General features: G+C 47.6%; 1 protein-coding gene across 1 annotated transcript in view; it reads right to left on the minus strand.

Moving 5' to 3' along the window:
* LOC135810647 (leucine-rich repeat-containing protein 15-like) overlaps positions 1–17818 on the minus strand; it is an 80238-nt gene extending 62420 nt beyond the window's left edge. The window contains exons 1-2 of the mRNA XM_065324138.1: positions 17626–17818; positions 17415–17534 (exon numbers count right to left, since the gene is read on the minus strand). Of these exons, the coding sequence (XP_065180210.1) occupies positions 17415–17432 (18 nt within the window). The 5' untranslated portion in view covers positions 17433–17534; positions 17626–17818. The remainder of the gene's footprint in view (positions 1–17414; positions 17535–17625) is intronic.
* Between the last annotated feature and the right edge of the window lie 5038 nt (positions 17819–22856).

Here is a 22856-nt window from a genome sequence, read left to right on the forward strand (position 1 = left end):
CCACTGCGAGGGGCAAGTACTTCGCTCTCTTTTCACCATGTTTTAGTGTTACTCTATGATCCAGTGGCACACTGACATTAATAAGTTGGACTGACTTGCCATCGTCCCACACAAGATCCGGCCGATTTGCTCCAACCATCCTATCTGTAGGGATTGGCATTTCCCACATTAACTTACGGCCTTCACTATCCTCGACGTAGTGTGGCAAGTGGCCAGGGGGAGCAGGAGATACCAGTCTGTAGCGATGACAGAGTGCCCGGTGGACTATAGCGGCAAGACGATTATGGCGAGTAATGTATGCCGTCCGTGCCAACACGGGGCAGCATGCCAAAATATGGTCAACAGTCTCCCCCGGACCTCCACACAAACGGCACACGTCCACCACGGAAGTGTCGCCAATAACCGATCTTTGGTAGTTCCTGGTATTAACCACCTGATCCTGAGCAGCAAATACGGATGACTCAGTGGATGGACGCAATGTTGGAGACTTTAAGAAGTTGAATGAGAGAGGCATGTCCAATACACCGCCACTCCTCTGCCAATAGCGACCATGCAGGGGCTTCTGCCGCAGAGAAGCTTGGGTGGAGGTTCTGATAGCAGACTTAACAACGTCAGTTGTTGCACCTCCGATGTCCAGGATGTTGAAGTGCTCCATTGCCGTGGCCGCCCGGGAGATGATCGACTTTGTAGGCGGAAGATTTTCATGATGAGCATGCAGCGCAGCAATCAGCGGCAGGTCAGAGTGCGCCTGGAGATACCTAGACAGGCGGATGTATTTCCTCTCCAGCAGGTGCTCAACCGATACAATCCCTCGGCCGCCCTCAGATCTCGGCAGGTGAAAGCGGATGGTGGAAGATCGTGGGTGGTGTGCTCCCACTGCGCGGAGCGCACTTCGGACATTCCTGTCGAAGGTTGCAATAGCATCCTTCGTCCATGGCACAATACACAAGCCATACGACAGCACTGGGATGACATAAGAGTTAATAGCACGAGAGAGGTTGCAGGCATTGAGAGATGTGTGGGTCACCAGCCGCAATCGCCTCCTGAACTCTTTGGTGGTGGCCACCTTAACAGACTGTTCCGCCATGCCAAAACACTCCCTTATGCCAAGGTAGGCATACACGGAGCCGTCCGCCAAGGAGGCAATGCTGGAGGCTTGATCTACTGTGACAGTTGCTGGCTGATCTGGATCAACAGCACCATGTGGGCACACAAGCTTAGCACACTTTGCTGGAGAAAGCTCCATTCCAATGGATTTCCCAATGCACGATACTATGTTGATCATTGAGTTAAGCTGCTTAATGGTTGCGGCCATCAGCTTCACATCATCCATGTACCATAAGTGGGATACGGTTGTTGTCCGCTGAAGTCCGCACGCATATCCAAAGCCACTTCTGCTGAGTTCACCTGATATTGGATTCAATCCAAGACAGAAGAGCAGAGGGGATAACGAGTCACCTTGGAAAATGCCTCGCCGGATCGGTATTGCCTCACTCATGTCAGCTCCCAAGCGCAGCCGGGTACGCCACTGCGATGAGAGCACAGACAAGAGCGAAGTGATCTTGGGGTGGAATTTGTACAGACGTGTGACTTCGACTAGCCACTCCTGCGATAGGCTGTCGAACGCTTTCCTAAAATCCAACCAAGCCATTGCCAAGGTGCGGTGATGACGCCTAGCATCCTGGGTAATCATAGCATTGATCAGCAGCTGGTCAGTGCAGCCTCCTCGGTTACGAGTACAGCCAGTTTGTTCATGGGCCAGAATTATTATTATTATTATTATTATTGCAATTTCAAATTTGGACTTCACGGAGAATTTCAAAGTTTTTAGGAAATTAGAGGCCACATGCCACCTACTGCTCTTTTCCCTCCGAAACTCAACACTTGCAAGCCAGATATGAAAGAAAGAAAAAAATCATCAGTCACACCACCGGGACTCGAACCAGGGACCTTGCTATTCGCGAGCAATGCTCTAACCAACTGAGCTACAGTATGACTCTTATCCACAGTGATGGTAAATCTATCCTTCTTCGATCAATTCACATATGGCTTGCATCATGCTGGCAACTCACACCAATCAAGAGGGCCCTCGGCCATTCGCTTGATATCATGGGGAGCGCATCAAACTATGTCCACTGCGAGCAAATACAAATTGCAATTTCAAATTTGGACTTCACGGAGAATTTCAAAGTTTTTAGGAAATTAGAGGCCACATGCCACCTACTGCTCTTTTCTCTCCGAAACTCAACACTTGCAAGCCAGATATGAAAGAAAGAAAAAATCATCAGTCACACCACCGGGACTCGAACCAGGGACCTTGCTATTCGCGAGCAATGCTCTAACCAACTGAGCTACAGTATGACTCTTATCCACAGTGATGGTAAATCTATCCTTCTTCGATCAATTCACATATGGCTTGCATCATGCTGGCAACTCACACCAATCAAGAGGGCCCTCGGCCATTCGCTTGATATCATGGGGAGCGCATCAAACTATGTCCACTGCGAGCAAATACAAATTGCAATTTCAAATTTGGACTTCACGGAGAATTTCAAAGTTTTTAGGAAATTAGAGGCCACATGCCACCTACTGCTCTTTTCTCTCCGAAGCTCAACACTTGCAAGCCAGATATGAAAGAAAGAAAAAATCATCAGTCACACCACCGGGACTCGAACCAGGGACCTTGCTATTCGCGAGCAATGCTCTAACCAACTGAGCTACAGTATGACTCTTATCCACAGTGATGGTAAATCTATCCTTCTTCGATCAATTCACATATGGCTTGTGTGAGTTGCCAGCATGATGCAAGCCATATGTGAATTGATCGAAGAAGGATAGATTTACCATCACTGTGGATAAGAGTCATACTGTAGCTCAGTTGGTTAGAGCATTGCTCGCGAATAGCAAGGTCCCTGGTTCGAGTCCCGGTGGTGTGACTGATGATTTTTTCTTTCTTTCATATCTGGCTTGCAAGTGTTGAGCTTCGGAGAGAAAAGAGCAGTAGGTGGCATGTGGCCTCTAATTTCCTAAAAACTTTGAAATTCTCCGTGAAGTCCAAATTTGAAATTGCAATTTGTATTTGCTCGCAGTGGACATAGTTTGATGCGCTCCCCATGATATCAAGCGAATGGCCGAGGGCCCTCTTGATTGGTGTGAGTTGCCAGCATGATGCAAGCCATATGTGAATTGATCGAAGAAGGATAGATTTACCATCACTGTGGATAAGAGTCATACTGTAGCTCAGTTGGTTAGAGCATTGCTCGCGAATAGCAAGGTCCCTGGTTCGAGTCCCGGTGGTGTGACTGATGATTTTTTCTTTCTTTCATATCTGGCTTGCAAGTGTTGAGTTTCGGAGAGAAAAGAGCAGTAGGTGGCATGTGGCCTCTAATTTCCTAAAAATTATTATTATTATTATTATTACGAAGTAGTGGTTGCGACTTCGGCGATGATTTTGTAAGAAAGGTTTGCTCCCCACACCGGAGCTCGCGCTATTCCGCCGACTTTACTTGACACTTGACTGACTCACGACTGCCATCCAGAGCACACGAGAAGTCCATCGAACCTTCGACTCGGCAAACCTGCAAGAAAGCACCACTCCCTGCTCAATACACAGTGTTTCGGGGAATTCACCCCTCATCAGTTGAGCTTGAGTAGGCTGAGGAAGATTGTGCCTGAAGAGCACCACTTATATAGTGCTCTCCAGGCACAAACATCACCAGGGATACAAACTTACAGAGACGCTCCGCTTCCAGCGCGACAAACACCTCGTGAACACCAGATAGCAGCGTGAGTCAGTGTCGCTCCTGGATGGTGAGACAGACGTCGAGGACCCTCGGTCATTCGCAACGCTGTCACCTCCAAACCAACTAGTCGCCAGCCCGCGCTGGGCACAACAGCACGAAGTAGTGGTTGCGACTTCGGCGATGATTTTGTAAGAAAGGTTTGCTCCCCACACCGGAGCTCGCGCTATTCCGCCGACTTTACTTGACACTTGACTGACTCACGACTGCCATCCAGAGCACAACTGATGAGGGGTGAATTCCCTCGGGTCCTCGACGTCTGTCTCACCGTCCAGGAGCGACACTGACTCACGCTGCTATCTGGTGTTCACGAGGTGTTTGTCGCGCTGGAAGCGGAGCGTCTCTGTAAGTTTGTATCCCTGGTGATGTTTGTGCCTGGAGAGCACTATATAAGTGGTGCTCTTCAGGCACAATCTTCCTCAGCCTACTCAAGCTCAACTGATGAGGGGTGAATTCCCCGAAACACTGTGTATTGAGCAGGGAGTGGTGCTTTCTTGCAGGTTTGCCGAGTCGAAGGTTCGATGGACTTCTCGTGTGCTCTGGATGGCAGTCGTGAGTCAGTCAAGTGTCAAGTAAAGTCGGCGGAATAGCGCGAGCTCCGGTGTGGGGAGCAAACCTTTCTTACAAAATCATCGCCGAAGTCGCAACCACTACTTCGTACTGTTGTGCCCAGCGCGGGCTGGCGACTAGTTGGTTTGGTGGTGACAGCGTTGCGCATGTCCGAGGGTCCTCGACGTCTGTCTCACCGTCCAGGAGCGACACTGACTCACGCTGCTATCTGGTGTTCACGAGGTGTTTGTCGCGCTGGAAGCGGAGCGTCTCTGTAAGTTTGTATCCCTGGTGATGTTTGTGCCTGGAGAGCACTATATAAGTGGTGCTCTTCAGGCACAATCTTCCTCAGCCTACTCAAGCTCAACTGATGAGGGGTGAATTCCCCGAAACACTGTGTATTGAGCAGGGAGTGGTGCTTTCTTGCAGGTTTGCCGAGTCGAAGGTTCGATGGACTTCTCGTGTGCTCTGGATGGCAGTCGTGAGTCAGTCAAGTGTCAAGTAAAGTCGGCGGAATAGCGCGAGCTCCGGTGTGGGGAGCAAACCTTTCTTATTATTATTATTATTTGTTTTACATCGGAAGCTCAACAGTGCAGCTGCACAAATATGAAGAAGCCGATGGGACCAAAAGAAATATAAAAAAATAAAAAAGAACAAACAATGTATAATACATGTACATCAGTGTAAATGTTCAAATGTTTAGAAAAAAAGGGGGATGAGTGGTGAACATAAAGAGAAAAGAAGAAAAACGTATGCTGAATGAACCTGGGCAATATTATACATGTAGCTGGTGAGAGACTAAACGTTGCCAACGTTGTCAAACAAAATTGCACGATATCGTTCAAACCAAACTGGATCATCCAATAAGCGCTTAAAACCACGATCGAACTGAGAGGTAAACAAAGAGGATTTCAAGTCATTAGGTAGAGCATTAAAAAACAGAGCAGCACGAAGCACAAAGGATTTTTGACCGAGTGTTGTTCTGCATTTTAAATACGGGATATCATGTGTGTCGCGATTACGCGTGCTCCGGGTAGATTGCGGGGCTGGGAATAACGATGTAAATACAGGCAAAGGGCGAAGAATATGATTAATGAAAATGAACTTCCCAGTTGACACCAGAAAATAGTAGTTCAGGGGCTTAACATCAAGGTTTTTCAGAAGATATATGTACCTTTCTCACCTGCATTTATCTAATCTACACTTGCTTTCACACTGCTCGCTGCTCATGTAATCACGCCTCCAATAGTGATTGCTTTAGAATTCTGTGTTTCTTGCATTAGTTTTAGATCTAACAAAGGAGACTGTGACATTTGGACTACTTAAAGACAAATAGCTTCCAAAACTTATTGAAACTCGGATGTTGAGCCAGAAATAAATGTAGAAAGGAAGAGGACATATGGATACGAGTTAAGAGTAACTCTCCATCACTGTAACCAGATACTATATACAGTCAGAAAGTGCAACGACTAGGCACGATTGGAAGGCTGTAGTTTAGCGCTACGGAGATGTGTTGAAGCTAGGTGTCAGGACGTCGAATGTCTCAGTACTCTGTCAGTTTTGTGCCTAGTTGTTGTACTTTCTGACTGTAGAGTATCTGGTTACAGTGATGGAGAGTTGCTCTTAACTCGTATCCATATTTCCTCTTCCTTAAAACTTATGAACCAGCTAGGTAGACGGTTGAGAGCGGTAGCCTTTTTTGGAGCTCCCGGAAAGTGCCCCCCTTTTTTCGTGATTCCCTGGGCCTTTGGCCCTCGGAATACCTTTTGCCTTGTATCCAGTATGGCTGACAAGTCCACTGACAAAGTGGACATTGCTATCTTGATCGACTCAGAGCTGAGGTACCTCATCCGACATCGTGGTCTGGACGTCTCGCGGAAAGCCACGAGGACCGAACTTGTTGCTGCACTGAGGGCATCGCAGGACGCCACCTACAATGGTGTAAGTCTCTCTGGTAGCGATCATGCTGTTTCGAGCCTGTGCTCAGCCCTGTCAGACCTCACAGATGTAGTAAGGGAGTTGAAGGCGGAAATAACCGCCATGAAGGGAATGGAGGACAAATTACACGAGACGAATAGAGAAGTCGGGGATTTGAAAAAGAACGTACGGGAGTTGAGAGTTGATCTTGTTGCCGTGCAGACCGAGCTAGCCGTCCTAAAAAGCGGGGAGGCTGCCTTGCATGCTACGGGAGGAACGGACCTTGCAAAAGGTCAAACACATGCACATACGCCACTTGATGAAACGGGGACAAGCACGGGCTATGGTGCGCAATCCTATGCTGCTACCCTGCAATCTTCCGGACCCCCCTCTAGCTCTAGTGTACACCCACGTCGTACAAGCCCTAACCCAGCCCAGCCAGTCCCACAGAAAACTTTGTACTTAACTTCTCATTGTTTTTTTACCAGGCGCGGGCCATCCCCTGACTTCATACGTGCCAAACATTTTACGTTTTTCATTTCTATTTTGAGAGTTTAATAAAAGGAAGAGTCCCACAGGGAATCAGAGTGGTATCATATTACCACAAGCGGCCCAAACAACCCTCTGGCGCGTCTGACCGTCTCGTTGCAGGTCGCCGTGTGAAATGCAGTACAATCCATGTGGGAAACATTGATCCCAGCTGCTCAGCTGACGCTATCGCGAAATGGTGTCAGAAGAAGCAAGTGGAAGTTATCAAGTGCTCCATTTCCGCAACAAAGTACTTCGGACTTTCGTACGCACACCTGGTGGTCCCTGAAACGTACACGGCGAAAGTGTTGGACAAGGAGTTCTGGCCCGAGGATTTCACTGTGCGGAAGTGGTATTGGGAGACTGATCGAGTCGCCCACGGTTCCAATCAGTAAACATGTCTCCTCTAAATCCACTCGCACCACCGTTGACCCCCAGATCACATCCTCCACCACCAATATCTCTACCCAGTCATCATACTAATCATAACATCAATATCGGTCATTTAAATGTGCGTAGCCTCAGAATAAACTCCATGAAATTCAATCCCTTATCTCCGACCATTCCCTGGATGTTCTCGCTATTACTGAAACCTGGCTTGACAATACAGTTGCTGACTCAGAACTAGCTATTGACGGGTACACGCTGTTCCGGCGCTACCGAGAGTGTCCACGAAGCTGCCCTTGCCTTAGTGGTCTTTCAGTCCCCTGCCGCAAGGCGGGAGGCGTCTGTGTGTACACCAGCACTAGACTTGGCTTTACCCGGCACTTGCTACGAAGCTCAAATAATTTTGAAATGCTCTGGCTTACATCTCGCCGGCGACGCAATGCTGCTCCCTTCCATCTTGGTTGCATCTACAGACCCCCGAATTCCCCAGCATCGTTTTGGACTTCCCTGGCGCAGGAACTGACAGAACTCCAGGGTAACTCGTTGGTGCTCATGGGTGACCTGAACGTGGATCTCTCCAACCTACATCCCAGCTCTCCTTACCAACTTTCTTTTGCCCTTTACTTTCTAAACTGTATTCACGACCCAACTCGTGTTTGTCCGAAGTCGTCATCGTCAATTGACTACATTCTAAGTAATACAGATGCTGTCTCAGGCGGTATTGTTCATGACTTTGAGCACTCCGATCACTGTTTGGTATGTGCAACCTTGACCACCCCCGACCTCTACTCTTTCCCGACTGACTGCAACCAGCGCCTGCCCAGTCGGGACTTTTCCAACACCGATATCAAGCAATTGGAGACCCTCTTAGAGTCCGCAAACCTCTGTACTTTCCCTCTCTCTTCCAGCGTGAATAGTATGGTTGACGAATGGACAAGTAAAGTTGACTCAGTGCTAGATTTGGTAGCGCCATATAAACCGTCTAAGCATTACCGACATGCTCCTCGTCGAAAGTGCCCCTTTGTTACGTCAGAGCTACAAGCACTAATTCGGAGGCGCAAAGCGGCCTTTCGCACGTGGCGCAAGGGAGGTTCCACATACACCAAGCTTTACAACGGCTTTCAGCGCCTTCGCACCCAATGTAACAATCTCTATCGTCGTCTGCGGAACCAGCACTATCAGAGAATTTGTGCCGAATACAGAAAATCTTCGCGTCGCTTATGGGCTACAATCAACTATCTGACAAAGCGTAAACCAAAGTCGTCTCCCATTCTTGCACCTAACCTGAATGACCACTTCCATGCTATAGTCCACGACCCCACAAGCACGTACGACCTGCCGTCTGGACCGGTCCTTGAAGATGCATTGACCTCTTTCGATCGGGTCAGCACTACAGAGGTAGAGCGTGCTCTTCGCTCCCTTATACCGTGCAAGGCACCGGGTCCAGATGGCCTTCTGCCTGGTTTCCTCAAGGCCATGGCGTCCTCCTTGGCGCCTTCTTTGCAACAAATCTTTAGCGCGTCTCTTAGCAGTGGAGTGTTTCCTTCTGCCTTTAAGCGAGCCAACATCACCCCGATCCCAAAATCCGCTCTGACCGACGTCTACAACGCAACGAGCTACTGCCCAGTTTCGCTGACGTCGATCCTGTCCAAAGTGTTGGAATTCGTTGTAATGTCGCAACTATTCTGTCACCTGGACTCGACTGCATTCCTACATGATCACCAATTTGGGTTCCGCCCAAATCGCTCCGTCCATCAATTGCTCTCTTTGGCAATTAATGACTGGTGTCTTGCTCGGGACCAGAGCCTGACCTCTGTTGTCGCGTTTGTTGACCTTAGTAAAGCGTTCGAGCGTGTGCAGCATCAGCAGCTACTCTTGGCTTTGCACGAGATTGGTATCAGCGGATCAGCACTCTAATGGTTTAAATCCTACCTTTCTGGCAGAGCCCAGCGGGTCCTCAGGTGCGGTGAGGTCTCTCCATTTCTACCTGTCACTCGTGGGGTCCCGCAAGGCAGTGTCTTGGGCCCAACTCTGTTTAACATCTATGTTCGCCGCCTTCCTGCAACTGCTGACACATCCGGGACGAAATTACTCGCTTTTGCGGACGACAAAACGGTGTACGCATCCTGTCCGACGGCAAAGGAGGCTGCAGATTTAGTTTCCCACACGTTATCAGCACTCGCTACTGATCTTCAGCAACTTGGCCTGACTATCAATGAGAATAAGACTGTTGTAATGTTCATCGCTCCCAAGCGCTCGCCGGTCTGTCCCACGCCCACTATCTGTATCGATGGTAAAGTGCTGACAGAAGTGCCCAGTGCTCGCTGTCTGGGGGTTGAAATTGACAAGAAGCTCTCGTTCACACCTCATTGTGATAAGCTTGTTGCCAAGGTGTCACGCAAAATTGGTGCTCTACGGCGTTCTTTTCGTCAACTGTCCCCGTGCGCATGTCGCCTTTATGTGCTATGCGTAATTCAATCTGATCTAGAATTTGCATTTCAATCGTTCTTACCCTGCTTATCTGCAAAAGACCGTGGGCGCCTATTTGCTGTTCACAGTCGTGCGATCCGAGCTGCCTGTGGTGCCCATTACTGTGCTGACGTGGACCCCTTTACCACTCTCTCAAGCTATGTCCTCTGGACCACCGTTTCTTACAGTTGTTCATTAAATTTATCTTTCAGTGTAAAGTAGCTCACCCAGTTGCCAGTTTAGATTCTCTATTTTGTAGGCACAGTACACCTGCTTACACCACTCGCGGCTCTTCTGCAAATAATCTTTCGTTATGCCGATATAAGACTGCATGCGGGTATCGCTCATTGTCTAGTAGGATTGCTTTACTTTGGAATGCTCTGCCCTTCGAAATGAAGTCTTGCAATACGTCTTCTGCATTTAACGCCCATCTTGCCTGCCTTCTTAATGACGGGCCACAATGTACCTGGTTAAAACAGCTCCTTTTTGAAAATGTTTTCAATGAGTGATGTGTAGCTTTGTTTTGCTCTAATTGGTGCTTTTCTCCAATGTCATGCAGTCGTATTTATTCAGCTTTTATTTCTTGTGTACTTGCATACTGGTATTAGTTTAGTCCTACAATCTGCGATAAAATTATCCGCTGTAGCACCTACTCCACTTTTATGTTTATGTATCTATGTCATTCGAATCTTCCCAAGTTGTACAATGTACTGTTGAGATACCGAGTTCAAATAAATCAATACCAAGAAAAATACCAACTTATTTACGTTTATATTTGCTATTTACCTCGGATGGTGAGCCAATTCAATTATTGTGAAAAGACTGTATAAGATCTGGTTACGTTGGTGGACAGTTACAGTAGTCATAACTCATAACATTTTGTCTTTCTTCTTTTCACAATATTTGCTATTATTATTCATTCTCACTCAATATTAAATATTTATATGTATTACAACATTTCAAGACTCGGTGGAAACACCGGCCAATGTGAAGAGAGTGGGTGATTGCCAACCACGGCGATAAATAAAAGTAAGGGGAGGTAAAAAGAGAGAGGAGCAAAATGAACAGCAACAACAACTCCGTAAAGAAAGATAATGTCTAATAAAAACAGGGAAAACCACAGATACGCAAAGGACATGTGGATACTGAGCTATTTACGTCGTAGGAAAATAGGGAGCGGCACGGATCTTAAACAGGCGGAGTGAGGTCAGATCCTTAAATTCTTTGGGTAGAGTGGGCCAAACAGAAGAGAGGGGAGCGCAAAAGAGTGGATGATTTTTTTTTTACTAGAACCACGTAAACCCGGCATGTGTGAGCCATGAATAAGGGGAGTGGTGGCGTGGTCTGGGATGCTCTGCCGACCTTGGGTCTCGGTTTCATCACAACCAGGCACGCCAATAGCAGAGAGAGAAAGAGAGGGAGAGAGAGAGGCATAAAGACAGAGAGAGAGAGAGAGAGAGAGAGAGAGAGAGAAAGAGGTAGAGAGAGATAGATAGAGAGAGAGAAAGAGAGAGAGAGAAAGATAGAGAGAGAGAGAGAGGGAGAGATAGAGAGAGAGAGAGCGGGGAGGGTCGGGGAGCAAGAGAACTAAATAAGTTACACTCAGGGAGAAAGAGCGAGTTTCTAGTTCTTAGAGAAGAGAACCAATTAAAACACATGAGATGAGGTGGGCACAACTCAAGCTTAATAGAGTGGACAAGAGAAGCCAGGTGTGCACTGCGTCCATGTGATAACGGGGTTGTGTGAGCGATTTTATAAAGGGCGGATGATGAGAGCATGTGGGGTTGACGGAGGAGAATTTTAAGGATTTTCTTGTTGTGTATTTCAAGCATTGCAGCATCGGAAGAGGATAATCCAACCCAAGACGTACCGGCATAATCAAATATTGGGCGAAGGCAGGCTAAATAAAAATGAAGCTTGCAAGAAAGTGGGAGGTAGGAGCAGTGGGGGGGGGGGGGAGAGAACTCCTAAGGATTTACTTGATTTTTACAAATATACTCGATGTGGAGTACCCAAGAGAGTGCAGAGTCAATCATAATGCCAAGGTGTTTATGAGAAGACACTATGTCAATTGGATTTGGACAGTTGGCATGGATGAGGGTTGTGAACTCTGGCTGGGGCGGGAAGAGCATGATCTTTGTTTTTGATTTGGGGACAATCTCCAGGACGACATCCAGGAAAGAACTTCCTGAATGCCAGCACGCAAGTTGTTTTTCAGGCCAGTGAGGGAAGCGTATGAGGTGAGAAGGGTCGTGTCGTCAGCAAACAGAGACGTTCCAGGGAAGACTGCAGGTAAATCGTTTACGTAAATTATAAATAGTAGGGGACCAAGAATTGATCCTTAAGGAACGCCTGACAATACTGGCTCTGCAGCCGAGGATGTGCCAAGCACAGTTACGTACTGATCACGCCCAGAGAGATAATATTTCAGCCAGGGGAGTGGTTGTTTACGTACACTGAATGCATGCTCGAGCTTGGCCAAAAATCCTCGATGCCAGACGGTATCAAACGCCTTGGCCAAGTCAAAGAAGCAAATACCAGCAAGCGCTCTGTTATCCCTATGCTGGCACACCGGCTGCACGATGTGGGTCAGTTGAAGGGAGGTGGAGTCGTCTTTACGAAACCCAGATTGTGCGGGACTCAGAAACGGCGAAACATGTCTGTATAAGTGATCATAAAAGATGCGTTCACATACTTTGGACACGCAGGGAAGAAGAGAGGTAGGGCGGTAGTTTGCAGGTTCGTGGCGGGAACCTTTCTTGTATACAGGTATGACCTTCGCTGTTTTCCATGCGGAAGGGAATATGCCCGTGGAAAATGACATGTTGAAAATATCGCACAAAGGGAATGCTATGGATGGTACCAGGGCCTTGAGGACCTGGTTGGGGATGCCGTCGGGACCAGATGCCTTGCACGTCGGAAGCTTCTTCAGATGACGCCGGACAGTGGCAGTTGTGGTGATGACGGACGTGAAACAAGCTGAGGGCTCCGAGGGGGTGAGAATAGGGGGAATAGAGAGCAACGGGTCGTCTGGCCGAGTCACAGAAGCAAACTGGGCGTTTAATGCGGTAGCTTTGGCCAAAGGGTCAGCCGCCCGCTGAGTCCCTGTGGTGAGTGACGGAATTTCTCGTGATACGTTTCGAATTCTTGCTTGTCTCACAAACTTGTGAAGCGATGGACGGTGTATACCCTGCAAAGTAGTTTGCACTGAGCGGAAATAAGCTCTGTACTTTGTCCGCGTCAGGGTTTTCACTATATTTCGCTGCTATTGGTATGCTTGTTTGTTATGTTGTGTTGGGCACTTCTTAAAAATCCTATAGAGATCATATTCCCACTTGATTGCTGTGCGGAGATGGGCATCAACCCAGGGTGGCTGACTGGGCCGTGGGCAGCAGTGAGAATACGGCTGCTTTCCGAACGGCCAGAGGTGCTTCTCAAGGGCACTGTTGAGAATGGAAGAAAAGTGCGAAAGCGCATCATTGACGTTGCTGGCACGCAGATGCCATCTCCAGTCAATGTCAGCGAGCTCTGCATTCACACTATCCCAGACGGAAGATGGCACGGATTTAAAGTCATATTCCGGCTTTCCAGGAACATTCCTGAAGTGGTATTGGGGTGCAGCAGCCGGATGTCCGTTTGCAGCAGGTTCCTCATGATAAACAGCATCAGTAGGCAGTAGGAAGTGACTGAGGATCTGTGCGTGGTCAGATGCACGAAGAGGAGTAAGAGATGTAACAGAGAGTAGTAGGTGAGGATGATTTCTTTTGTTGGTGATACACATATGCAACGCGTATAATTCTCATACCCTTGTTTTGTGCACACCTTTATGAGAAGTATCGCACTTTGATATTTTAGTGCTGTCACTGTACCTCGCTACTCTAACTTGATTCCTATATTATTTCCTTTGTTCTTATTTTGTTCTTTAGTACAACGGTGATTCCTGAAGAGTGTTGGACGAAAACATGTTCGAATCATCTTTTTTCCTTCGCATTTTCTCCTTACCTTTTAGATCGTTTTTTAGATCGCACCGTCTCCAGAACTTAATATTGCTTAATAAAGTAGTCCAAATATCACTTAAGCTCGTCCTCCTTATTGCAATATTAAAAATTGTTGTCTCCACGTCGAATATGAAAAGGAGACTGTTTTAATTTTTCACCGAAAGTTCACGAGACGATAACAACCCATTCGTTTTTTACGCTCCTGCTTGTAGCAGTTTAGCACTCTTGTGTGGGGTAGTGCCTTTGCTGTTTGTGTTCCTGACTTGTCAGTTTGAGCACTCTGACAAGTTACATTCCGGCTTGGTTTAAATCTGGCTTGGAAACTATTTTGTTCATATTTACCAGGTTCGGGCTCATTTCCTCTGTGCTGCACTGATGAGTCCACAAAGGACGAAACAGTTCTGTCCGCAGATTGAGTAACACTCCATTCATAAAGCCTTTTTATCAATTTTGTTCGAAAGTAAGATATCACGAGGTCAGGGAGGGTTCCTCTCCAGAGAGTAACACTTTCAAACTTCATCTTCGCGTAATTAATCACCACACATCTATCCAAGAACGGAATTCCTCGCTATGGTTTGGTGAACGTGAACCAAGAGCGCAGTGCGAATAGGTTACGAATTTCAATTTATTTTCAAATGGCAGAGGTCGTTGCAACTTCTGAGTTATCTTCACCTTGCCGTTTAAGTAGAAGTAGTAGTAGTACTTTACTTGGGTATACCCAAAAGGCCTATGGCCTTCTTACAGGGTGCCCAAGGAGATATTGTGAGCAGCTAGCGCGAAAAGCAGGCAAGGTACGCTGGGATCGTATGATCGCTGGTAGTGCACCAAGAGCGGTCAGCACCAAGAAATGAGAGACTGTAGAGGCCTGGCCGGTACATGAATAGGGGGAGAAAGAGACTACGGAATGTTTGGCCTCTGGTCTGGGAGGTAGTGTGGGTAGCATCATTTCGGGTCGTGAAGATTTGTGAGGTAAGGGGACTGACAAGGGACCTGATGCACCGAAAAGTAAAAATGAACAGCTTCAAATGTCGGTAAGAATCAAACCTGACTAATGTATGGTGTAACCTTCACATCCGCACACGTTACACGCAGTTATCTGTGGTTGCTTGAGTAATGCAAGCGGGACTCTAGTAAAGGCCCTGCAGTGAGAGTCGTCACAGACTGGAAAAAAATCACATCCATGTCGAGCTAAGCAGAAGTGTTTGCGATTCACCACGATCGAGCCGCGTGAAATGGACATCATCTTTCACGCCCGGAAATCGCTCCTATTCCACGATGGCCGCCCTTGGATGAAGGACAAGGGCGACATGTTTGACGTAACAATGGGAAGTTACGATGGTGCCGAGACGTGCTAACTTGTCGGCGCCTTTCCTCTCAACCAGCTCTCAAGCCTCGTCGATCGATCCGCTGTCGGCCTCTACAGAGACGATGGACTGGCCGCCCTCAAGGACACCACCCCACAGGCTGCAGACCGCCTCAGAAAAAAGCTGACGGAAACCTTCGAGCGCTTCGACCTAAAAATTACCATCGAAGCGAACTTGAAGGTGGTGGATTTCCTGGATATCACCATGAACCTGGACACCGGGAAATTTCAACCCTTCCGAAAGCCAAATGACAACCCGCTCTACGTCAGCAAGCAGTCCAACCACCCGCCTGGGATCACCAACAACATCCCTGCTGCTGTCAACAAGCGCCTTTCCGCTATATCGAGCGACGCGGAGGCATTCAACCATGCAGCCCCCGTGTACCAGACCGCATTAAAGGCCAGTGGATACACCGAAGTGATGAGCTTTCAGCCCGAGGCACATGAGCACAGGGGCAGGAAGAACCGCAGCCGGAAGGTCATATGGTTCAACCCTCCGTACTCCAATAACGTTAGCACAAACGTCGCTGGTAGGTTCCTGAGCCTTGTCTCCAGGCACTTCCAGAAAACATCCAAGCTCGGGAAGATTTTCAACCGTAACACTCTGAAAGTGAGCTACAGTTGCATGCCCAACATGGGAGCGGTCATCAGCAGCCACAACAAGAGCAACCTGCGAGAGCCAGAGCAAACCAAGGAATGCAACTGTAGAATCAAGGAATCCTGCCCGCTGCGCGGAGAGTGCCAGACGAAGGAGATTGTGTATGAGGCCACTGCAGAATCTACCAGCAAGATTTACATCGGCCTATCAGAGAAACCTCTCAAAGCCCGTCACGCCAACCACCTGACCTCCATGCGTCATGAAAAATACAAAAACAGCACTGAGCTCGCAAAACACGTATGGGAGCTGAAGAGCGAGGGAGAACCGTTGACCATTACATGGAAGGTGCGGGAGAAGAGCCAATCATACAGATGTGAGTCAAAAAATGCAATCTTTGTACCGCGGAAAAATTCCACATCCTGACTACACCCAAGAAGCTCCTACTCAACAAGCGGTGTGAGATGGTCTCGAAATGCAGGCATGAGAATAAGTTCCGCCTTGCAAATTTCACACCTATCAAATGAACTGACCAAGTACTGTAATCCACTTTGCCTGAGCACCCATTATTATTATTAATAACACAATCCCTTGACCTGATGTTGGCGATGCAACTCTGCTCACGCCTGCCCGTCACCAAACGACTCCCTACTTGTAGCGATCTCACTGGCCCATTGCCCGCCACCCTCCTGGCACCTCCACACATCTGCTGTACACTGACTTCCCATCGCCTCTTTCCGGGCTTTCATGCTCACACCTGCCTGTTGCCCGCCACCCTCCTGGCACTTCCACTGTCGCGCCTTGGCCCGCGCCAGCTTTCTCCCCATACCTCACACCAGATTTAGCGCTAAATTTGTTTATGCTTGTGGCCCTATGTGTTTATAAGTATACTGTTGGGTAGACCCGAGTATCAGTTGTCTGATGATTGCCTAGCGGCATGAAACTCAGAGTTACAACCAACCTGAACGTCCTCCGCTGAGTCTGCTATGTACTAAGCTTTGTCTCTGACATTGAGCACTCTCTGCAGCTCGGGGATCAACGGATTTGTATTTGTAATTGTATGTTTTCATGCCTATACGTTTCATTCAGTATTTTAACGGTCCTTTGAAAGGAAAAGAAAGGACATCACGGCAGTGTCTAGGAAGAGTAGATAACGTAGAAGAAAAGTGAAAATTAAAATATTATTATTAATTTTAACGGTCTCCCTCTGCAGTAGAGGTGTAAGGGGATTGAAATAATTCGGAATACTTGGCCCGTGCTGCTTTTTGGTTTTGTTGATGTCGTTTCTTTTCCTTTCAAGGTATCCTGATCCTGGCGTACTTTGTGTGTGCAGACGCCAACAACATCAAGCTAGCCTGAGTAACACGGCCCCACCACCACTTCCCACATTTAGTAGGGAGCATAGTGGACGTAAGGCAGGCATAGTGGGATGGTCTAAGACCATGATTGAGAAACAGAGGGTACCAGGTTCAAGTCCTGCTTGGAAGCGGAAGGAATTTTTCCAGCCGTGCTGCGACCCACAGTTAATTGGGAACTCGTGGCCTGGCACGAGGGTAACATGGATGCAGCTAATGGGATTTCGGTCTTTGACCACTTGGTGGTGGGTCTGATCTACTCACCTCCCACCGTTTAGGCGCTGCATCTGCGCCTTTGATCCTAGAGGGTGGTGGCGTTCCCACGGCGGATGCGGAAAACTCGGCTTCCAGCCGAGTCTCACGCGAACCGTGAAATTTATTTTTTTATAGTGGACGTAACTCTGCTAACTTAGAAACATTGTTGAGTCACACTTACGTTACAGCGCCACTTACCTTAAACTGAAGCACCATAGTGCTCGTCTCTACTGGTTGCAACACTGTTGAAAACCAGCACTGGGAAATGTTCTCAATTACAATGGTGAATAATAAAATTCAAATCCGGCCAACAAAACCCTATCGGAGACAACAGAAGGATAGGAACCATCGAGTTACCTTGAATCAATCACCATTCACCAAACAAAACATCCAAAATGTTTCCACATACCAGCTGTTGGTGTATATTCCAGGATCAATTGGATGTAGCACACGGATCACGATAAGGTTCGTTTGCCTTGCGAAAATGAGCGCTGCATTCGGGAGCAAAGCCCTCAATGAAACAAATTATTTTACTATTTGCTCGCTTTCTGCCTAGACTCTCTGCAAGCATATGCAAAACACACGCACGAGGAGTGCCGTGATATCTGTCTATGGTACTCCGTAGCAGCTCGGTTGGCTGCTGCACGTAGATATCCTTTGCTGACTTACTAACGCAAGCCTAAGAAATGAGCTACACGTACATGTACATGTACATGCAACCGTAACTAGATGGCTAATGTATACCAGGGCTATGAGTGTCACGCAGTGGTCACATGCCAGTGCTACTGTGCATGTATGTTGGACATGTCATGAGCTCAAACACACAAGCTTATCGATAACGTGACATGTCACAGGAATATTTCCTAACTATACATGGGAAAGAATAAGATGCGATATGACGCCAATCAGAGAACATGGCAGGCTGCTACACCGACAGTAGTCGAAAATAGCTCTTAGTCGGCTGAACTCAACCTCACATGACTTTTACATGGCGCCTGCAGCAAATCCGCTTATCAACTGCTTGTCATCAAGATGTCATTAGATGAACAGCATGGCATTGTGGAACGTGCCAAACACATCCTTGCTAGTCGCTACATGTGCGTACATGTGCGTACATGTCCGTACTGTATAGGCGATGTACTAGAGCCCGAATGAGCCAGACAGGCCCAGACTTAGCCCAGTGAAGTCAAGTCTTACCATTGCGCTCAGATACCTGCAGGGTCGTGTTGAATGTATAGAGAGAGGGAGAGAGGCATATGAGGCCCTAGCCTACATCAAACCGGTGCATTGCCTTCGCACAACATAGTTTGGGACATAGCTTGTGCACATGTTCGCTTAGTCCTACGTCTCCTCTTCGTTCTGACTACTATCTAGAACCTTCACTACATAATTGGGGAACACCATTTCGTTAAAAGAATTCGGGTGGACACACCCATTCCCATAGCGCTGCACATCACATCCGAACCTGAAGCCACACAAGAGCAGTATATACGCAGAGTGTGCGCCAAAAAAGATGCGAATTATGTCACTTAGTATGCAAAAGATGGGGACGGAGAGAGAGAAGAGGCGCAACTAGCACATCACGGAGGAGAAAAAGTGCATTCTCTGCAGTTGAAGTAATAGGAAGAGAGCCTGATCGAGCCCGTCGCAAACTGCGCGAGGCGATTGAGATTCGTGATTCCAAGCCCCATGTGAACATAAGCACCGGATGGGATTTGTTGTGAATTTTTCTCAGCTTCCCCTGCTGCTACTTCAATATCAATGAATAATTATAACATGAGGCGGGTCACTCAGATCCATTCTGTTCCTGATGCCTCGTCGCGTCCCTGGTGGTAACAGTTTGGCATGGAAGTTTAACCTCATAGTGCATTGACACATGGGGCTCCGTGCTCCCCTCCTGTGCTAGAATTAATACCATAATTATTTGGCATGTACCCTCACTTCGTAGAGCACAACGGCGCGCTCTTCTTCTCCGTGATGTGCACAGTTGCACCTTCTCTCCCCCCTCTGTATAGAGGTGACATAACTCCCATCATTTTATTTTTTGGCGCTACACTCTGCGTAACGCCATTCACAGAGCACAATGCGCGCTACCTTCTGCTGCTTCTCCTCCGTGATGTGCTAGTTGCGCCTTTTCTCTCTCTCTGTCCCCCCCCCCCTTCTGCATACTAGGTGACATAATTCGCATCTTTTTTGGCGCTACGCTCTGCGTATATACTGCTCTTGTGTGGCTTCCACGGTATTCATTGTTCTTACCTGACGATGGCGTTGTAAAAATAACGGAACTGGTTCGGATGTGATGTTCAGCGCTATGGGAATGGGTGTGTCCACCCGAATTCTTTTCACAGATGAAGCTGCAGGAAGCCTCAGCCCTTCTTCAAAACATTTCGTTGTTATCATTATTCCACGATCGAGGCATGCTGCCGGTATGGAATTTCAGAAGGTAATATTGGTACATCAAGAGATGCGTTAGACCATCACACCATCCCCGATCAATGCGCTGGCGATGCTCAATGAGCAAAACTGGTTTCACTTGTGTGCAGTGTTTGTAAGTTTGTGATCTGCAAAGTGCAAGTACAACTGCAGGGCAGGTACATGTACATGTAGGTATTGAGGGCGTGGGCGGAGGGGGGGGGGTGGAGGGGGGGGAGGGGGGAGGAGGGTGAAGGGCCGGAACAGAGGAGCATCTATAATACACTTTGCCATGACCTTAGTGGATATAGTATCTCTGGTTGGTCACAAAAGTTCCTGACCTGGCTGGAACAGTCGATTTCTCTATAGATTTTTCGATTCAATGTGCGACTTGACATTCAGCTAACCGTCTGGCAAGCTTCATACGCAACCACATCCATCTGGTGAGACTTGACGCCAAGACCTGCAGTTCGTCTGACCCTCACGTGTCCAACTCCCTATGTCTGCTCACATGTCCCAGCCACTCTATATGCTGGATATGTACATGGACTCTTATACTTAGCTTCTCATTGTCCATCATGAAAAAATGTTCTTTTGAAAACCTCACGCAATCCCCCTAGCCTGGGTGGTGCATAACACCGAAGACAGGTAGACGCTGGGTGGGTGTGGGGGGGGGGCATCCTTTCGGGGTCCAGGCAGCGCACGCCTATAACAACATGCCCCTTGACATGTTTTCCAACTTTACATGGGTGAATGGCCACCATACCAATCTGAACCACCAGAAGTCTGCGTCAAAGGAGGCGAGTTTTGGCTTTTGTAGCGCATGCCACTTGTACATTGCACAACACAGCCTGTCACAATTCGTCAGCAACATGCCTTCGGACAACCTACACCCTACATGCCATGGTTAAACTAGCAGAGCAACTACATGTACAAGTGCTTGTGAGCCCGAACATGGGCACACAGGCAATGTGCAGGTGAGTAAATCATAGAGGCCGTCAAGTACAGACTGGTGCATCACTTATACAAATGGATCAGACTAAAGGGAACTATTTACTGTAGTACTTGAACTGCGACTGATCCAAGTGCATATTGGACATTGGCTGACGGAAGTCATACGTTTCGAGTGTAGATATGGTAAATAGCATTACTGGGAAACAAACACTGTTGCAACATTGAGTTTGGTGAACAACGGACAAAGCAATTCACCAAAGGCTAAGCCACATCTGTTGTTTATAATAATTTTGTTTTATTCCCCTTCACAATATCGTGTTTCACTGTGTCCAAAAAAGACACCAATAAATACCAAACACATGCACAGTACAATGTGACGTTCAAGTACGATGTAAGTTTTCTGAAGTCCAAATGTAGGAGGTTTGGTGATAGGTGTTAAGTGATGAATTCTTGGACAGCATGTATTTAACCGTGATCCGACGATACAACTCTGTATATGTGGTTCCTACATTGCAGGCTGGCTAGTAGACATCATAAAGAGTGTGTGGTGAGTGGGTTTCGTCTTCATCTGTACATGTACATGTACGCGTGCTTGTTCTACTGCGACTACGCCATAATTACTCACATAAGACTACTGTACTCAGGTGTAAAAAATGCAAGTGCGGCAATGGATCATGTGTGAAAAGAAGACGGACGTGTATTATACATGAGGAATGTCTCACAGGTGGTCGGCAAGAGACCTGCTATAGAAAGGTTTGACAGCACATTAGTTATCGAAAATGTCATGCGGTCATCATATCGATCTCTAACCAGATTGCAAGACACAATATACCTGTCGTGTTCATGTCGTGTTCATGCAACACGCAGCACGCCGCTGATACTAATACTCGAACAGTGCTCCAAGTGCTGTTCTCAAGGCCCACCTACAATTGTTAAGGGTAGAGTCAGCTGATATTCTAAGTTTCGTCAATGACTGCATACGTCTTAGTGCTCTGCTGCGTATCTTCATGTACTGGAGGAGAGCCAAGAGAGTTCATGTCACTTGTCATCAACATGCCTTCGTACAACTGGCATGCCATCATGAAACGTGCAGAGCAACTACACTTGACATCCCTCACACGGCCTACCAAAGATGTGCTATTGACCAAATCGCAGATGCTGTCAAGTACAGACTAATGCATCACGGGTCCAAATGAACCAGAATAAAGCATTTTATACTGAAGTAGTTGAACTACGACTGATCCAAGGCCAGGATGACACCCAAATGCTTGCATGTCCTCCCTCTGAATATTGTACAAGGGCATACATTTATAATTAGTGTTGAAACGAGCGTATCTATAACAAACGAGCGATCGGTTCCACTAACGAGCAAGCTATCGAGCGAGCTAACGAATTTCATTGATGTGGCAAATATGTTTTTTTGAATTTTTTTTTCTAAGTTAGATTTTTTCAGCTGGTACAAATCATCACCGCCGGCATTTGGGATTGTTGCTGCTTCACTTCGGACTGCTGTTTGGTGTCGAGATGTCTTTTCAGCGCCGTCGTTGAGTAGCCTTTGTAAGAATAGACCGTTTTGCAAAGATTGCAAGTAGCCCTGGTCTTCGCTGCATCGCGGGAGAAAACTTCCAAACGACTGAGCGTAACTTTCACTCGAATGGAGAGGTGACCGAAGCATATCCTGCGACAGGTCAGCAGATGCGGAACAAGACATCAGTAGAGTCCACGAAAGCTGCAACGACAACTGAAACAACTCAAATGTCGTGCAGGCATACAGTCACCGTAACTGCGAGTGATTTTCACTTTGCGCGGGACTGGACTCTCGATCGACACAGGGAGTATTTTACGACTCCCATGGCCCCAGTCGACATGTACTGCCATGTGTACGGAGTACGGTGTACGGTGTTCGTTAGTGCAAACGAGCTGGCCGCACAAACGAGCAGAGTTTCTGGCAAGCGAGCTAACGAGTATCCGGTGAGATCGTTTCAACACTATTTATAATGCATGCCAGGTACATGACGCTACGGGCAACCAAAGACTGCTGCAGCTCTGTGTGTGATGAACAGGGAACACTCATGAATCTACACAACCCACACAGCCATACTTGCGCTTCGATTCAACAACTTGCCTTTCTTGTCGGCTCGGAACATAATAATTATAGAAGAATGTCTTCATGCATGAGAAGTCACCTAGTGGAACAAACATCGAAAAAATGCCCATGAGTCGGACGTGTTTCACCCCTGATTATTTGCAGACAGCCCACCATCATTTCCCAAA

The sequence above is a fragment of the Sycon ciliatum genome, chromosome 2 (assembly GCF_964019385.1).
Source record: "Sycon ciliatum chromosome 2, ocSycCili1.1, whole genome shotgun sequence".
Classification (NCBI taxonomy): domain Eukaryota; kingdom Metazoa; phylum Porifera; class Calcarea; order Leucosolenida; family Sycettidae; genus Sycon; species Sycon ciliatum.